The sequence below is a fragment of the Octopus bimaculoides genome, chromosome 4 (genome assembly GCF_001194135.2).
Source record: "Octopus bimaculoides isolate UCB-OBI-ISO-001 chromosome 4, ASM119413v2, whole genome shotgun sequence".
NCBI classification, from domain to species: Eukaryota; Metazoa; Mollusca; class Cephalopoda; order Octopoda; family Octopodidae; genus Octopus; species Octopus bimaculoides.
The window spans coordinates 102,241,627-102,246,765 of record NC_068984.1 but is presented as its reverse complement, the minus strand read 5'-3'; the positions used below and the strand labels follow the sequence as shown (position 1 = coordinate 102,246,765).

The following is a 5,139-nucleotide window of genomic DNA, read 5'->3' as shown; positions in this document are numbered from 1 at the left end:
ATATATATATATATATATATATATATATATAAAATGTGTGTGTTAATTTTAATCTTAAAGTATAGGAAAAATCATCCAGACTCATCATGATGGGTTGTATTTTTGATTGAGTTTTCTCACCAATGTTTCTTAGTCATTCTTTTATTATGGAACTGTTTACTTCAACAGGTCAGCAAATTTGAAAGGTTTGGCTATGGCACAATGGTCAGTAAACTTGCTGCAGTTGCTCCTGGAATAACAGCTCTAAATAATACAGGTAAATCATCATCATCTTCATTTTAACATCCACCTTCCCATGTTGGCACAGGTCAGACTAAACACTTCAAATCATCTGATTGTCTCTCATCATGATCATCATCCTTTAATATCTGTTTTCTAAGCTGGCATGGGTTGGACAGTTTGACCAGAGCTGGCAAGCAGGAGAGCTGCACCAGTTTCCAGTCTGATTTGGCTTGGTTTAAACGGCTGAATGCCCTTCCTATTGCCAACCACTTTACAGTGTGTGCTGGGTACTTTCAATGTGATACTGACACGAGCGTTCATATGTGGTGCCAGCGCAAATGCTTTTCATGCAGCACTTGCACAGGGCTCTTGCAGGCCAATTCTCTTCATCAAGGGAAGCAGTATTAATGCTTCTGCTGTGGAGGATAGGTTTTCTTGAGTACAGCAAGGTTCCAGATATCTCGGTCCTTTGTCATCTCCTCCATAAGGTTCAGCGTCCTGAGGTTGTCTTTCAGTATTTTGTCCCATGTCTTCCTGGATCTCCCTCTTCCATGAGTTCCATCCACTTAGAGTGATCAGTACTGTTTTATGGAGGTCGATAATTGCCTTTAATATATTGTTCTAAGTAAATTTTGATTCAACACTTATTAGCAAATAAGAGTAGCTCAGTATACATATACTGATGCAATACTTGGACATGTCATCAGTATTGTATCCAGAATCACAGAGTGTTTCAGGTCCTACATCATACAGCCTCATCCATGCCACTTGACCAAGGTTGATCAAGCATAGGCCTGTGTACAAGTATCATTTTACTCAACCCGGTCAAATGCTGCTTGTGGAAAATCCAACTCTAGATAGTCATTATAAGCAAATAATGTATCAGAGTCTAAACAGGAGCACATAGCCCTTGTGTTGTTGTATGGTAATTCCTATCTAACTTATACCAACATTATAGAATAAACGTGGATTTGATGACAACAGCAACAGTAGTGGCAGTGAAAGAAGATGAATCTAACTAGATTCAGTGTATTTTTTATCACTTCATCAGAGATCAGTAATTAATTTTCCTATACTCAGAGAGAATAGTAGATTATAGTTATATAAATATGTAAAGCTGTGTAGAGTGTGTGTGTGAGTTTGGAGATGCAAACTAGAAAAATAAAACTCAAAACATAAGTATTTGTATATTTTTTATTGATATTTGGTGGAAGTAACAGAGTTCCGTTTCTTGAGGCTTGAGGCATTCTGTTACTTCTTCCAAATATTAATAAAAAAAATATATATTTATATATTGCTATATACAATATATATAGTATATATTGCTATGTATAATAGATTATGGCTGTATGTTGTATATATTGCTATATATATATAATCTATTATATATATAGTAGATTATGCTATATATAGTGAAATGTGGTTGGAGATTTCTAGGTTGTGTTATATAAACAGAGAATTGGTGAAATGCACAATAACATTAAGAGATTTACTATAATCATTCAAGGCAAATTAAAGAGACAAAAATAAGTGTAATATTTCATTTAAATATATTAGATTTTTTTTTCATACTTACATATAACTGGTTTCATCAGTTTAGGTGTGGATTTATCAAATGAAAATAGTTATAGTGGTTGGATTATATATGATTGAAATTTTTGAAGCTGGGCAGAGAAGTAGGGTATCAGGTTACAAGACAAATAAGGAAAGGATGTGGTTCTTAACCAGTTATGTAAGGAATGTTGAGTTAAGAATTTAAGTGACAAGTTAGAATTTTTAAACAAACGACTGACCTATAGATAGTAGTCAGATATATTGAAGGAATCAGATTGATAGTTAAATTACACCTTTTGCATATACGTTGAAGTGGTTACTTGAACTTTGTATTCAGGTATTTCATGAGTATTTAAGTGCTTACTTTACACATGCACACACATATTAACTTGCACACATACACTTAGGTTAATGATATATTATATATATATATATCCAAACAGTATATGAATATGCATGTGCATGTCCAGGTAAGCATATCCAAATTGCCGTTAGGTCAAGGAATTTCTTTGTCAGTCTTTCAAGCACGCTTTATATTTCATAAAATTGTTTTTCTTTGTTTATTCATTGTTGTTCCGTGTTAGAGTCCAAGCATTTATAACATTGGAAATATTTTAAAATTTGATGGTTCTATTTCAGCACATGTTGCTATATGTCCACTTAACCAGATTTTCTTGGTTTTCTTTTCATTATTTATTTGTTGCTGGTGCATCATCAATCTTCTGCAGAGTGATAAACCTGTCCTGTCTGATGTAGTTATGCAACCATTCCCAGCATGTTATGGCATAAATTAAATTTTGGGAGCTGCAAGTGAAATTTTCTTTTATTTTGAAGATTTGTCCATCCTTAAATTTCAGTTCCAAATCTTCAGTTAAATACAGACATGTTCCACAGTTCGGTCTATCACATTTGATAATCCTAGGGTTGGGTACTTGTTTGAAAATTTTTACTGAAGTTAGAATGTTCTTCAAAGTCTTTAGTTGCTTTTTGCTTTTGATGATAAGTTAATTCTCTAGGATTTTTTCAAGCAGAATAGGTATGTTGTTTTGTATATAAATATTTGATTATTTTTTGTGTTAAAAATAGATATGTAAGGTAAAACACCAGGTAGATGGCTTTACTTTTTATTTTTCTGGGGGTATGGGGATCTAAGCATTTTGTCCTTTCTGTACCAGTTACAATAAGACTGAGTGGAAACACTCTTTGAATTTATCCAGTTCTTCTAATCTTTGATTATGCATTGTAATGTTTGATACAATTGTGCCTATACTTTTTGCTAAGTTTTAGAATGGCAGTATATGAAAAAAAGTACAGTTTGTAATCCATGGGTTTGTAGTAGATAACTGCTTCTATTTTTCTTTATTTATTCACGATTAAAATGTCTCGAAATAGTAGTTCTTTCTGCTTGAATTCCATCATACACTAAAAATTGTTGTTTATATTATTTATTAAATTTGTAAATTTCACTGGTCAATTTAGATCATCCTGCCATAGAGTTAAACAATCATCTAGGCATCTTCTCTGATTTTCTTTCAGTTACGTGTAGAATGTGTCCCCAAATATATGATTCTTCACAGATTTGCTTTTCTTGCTAACTCATTACTAGGTTGGTGTATATAGGGACAACTTTGGTTCCCATTTGCAATCCCTGATATTTGATGGTGCATTGAGTCATTGAATGAGAAATAATTATTCTGTAGTATGAATATCAGATTATCAATGATAAAGTTTTAATGATGTGGTCTGGTAATTTTGCTTGATATTCTTCTATATATTTCAAGTAAGGAATGTTTTTATTCCAATGATCTTCAAAAGTGGAGAATATCAACAACGATTGTAAACATCATATCATTGTTTTGCTCAGGCAATGACATGTGAAGATTTGGCATGCCAACATTTGTTTGCCTACACAGATGCACTCACATATATGCATGTATGTATATAGATAAATAGATGTATAGCAAGCTTCCTTACAGTTTCCATCTACCAATTCCTCTCACAAGGCATTGGTGCCATGCAGTGGGACTGAACCCAAAACTACATGGTTATGGTGCAAACTCCTTAACCACACAGCTATGTCTATGTGCCTTTTATCTTCTATATTTTACTTGTTTCAGTCATTAGACTGAGGCCATGCTGGGGCACTGCCTTGGAGAACTTTTAATTGAATGAATTGACCCCAGTACTTATTTTTTGTAAAGCCTGGTACTCATTCTATCAGTCACTTTTGCCAAACTTCTAAGTTATGAGGACATATACACATCAGCACCAGTTGTCAAATGGTGGAGGGGGACAAATACACATGCACATGCACACACACACACATACACACACACACACACATGACGAATTTCTTTCAGTTTCCACCTACCAAATCCATTCACAAGGTTTATGAGGCTATAGTAGAAGACACTTGCCCATGGTGTCATACAGTGGGACTGAACCTGGAACCATGTGGTTGGGAAGCTTGCTTCTTACCACACAGTCATGCATGTGCTATGCCATATGTGTGTGTGTGTAAGTAAGTAAGTAAGTAACGATAGTTGTATTTTATAAATTTAATGTTTCAGCAAAGAAATTTCCATCTTTTATAATTCATTAGCTCTTCTGAAGTATTGAGTTAATGAAAGCAGAGTTTCTTTGCTAAAAATTAAATATGTAAAATATAACTATTTGTTCTACAGTTATATTTAACGTGTATAGCATTTTCTTTGGATTTCTGGTGTCTTTGATTTTTGATTCAAGAATCTTCCTACTTATAAAGGTACATACAGACACATAAATGTATATACATACATACATATATGTATGTGTGTACACATATACACACACACACACACACACACACACACACACTATGCAGTATTAAAATTGTTAGCTGCTGGATTCAATATAAACCATATGGGCAAAATTTAGTTATCACTAATTGTGACTGTATGTGCTAGAAATAAGAGTTAAACCACTTATAGCTGTGTAAAAGCACATTTATATATACTGACAGGGTAAGTAACTCAAAGTGATAAAGTGCACTTTAAGCTGTGTGGTGCATGAGGACATCAGGTGAAACTCATAAAGTGATCAGTGTATGTGTATGGTTCCAAGGTAGGTATGGATTCTTGCACAAGCACTCAGCTCTGAGTGCACTACTTCTTGTAGCAGAAACAACTGTAAGCTAATGAAATTGATTACATAATTCCTGTTCCCTTGTCATTCCATAATTAACATTATGTCCTATACCTGTGTAATTACTTTAAGCAAATATATATTCACTTCTAACAACAGATTATTGGTGTTGCTATGCTGAAGCAAAATCATAATATATATATATATATATATATACACACACATATATATATATATATA

The 5,139-nt window shown here is 33.4% G+C and overlaps 1 protein-coding gene across 1 annotated transcript in view; it reads left to right on the top strand.

The window, feature by feature from the left end:
- LOC106883773 (protein broad-minded) overlaps positions 1–5,139 on the top strand; it is a 264,423-nt gene that overhangs the window by 182,608 nt on the left and 76,676 nt on the right. The window contains exon 20 of the mRNA XM_052967655.1: positions 169–256. Within this exon, the coding sequence (XP_052823615.1) occupies positions 169–256 (88 nt within the window). The remainder of the gene's footprint in view (positions 1–168; positions 257–5,139) is intronic.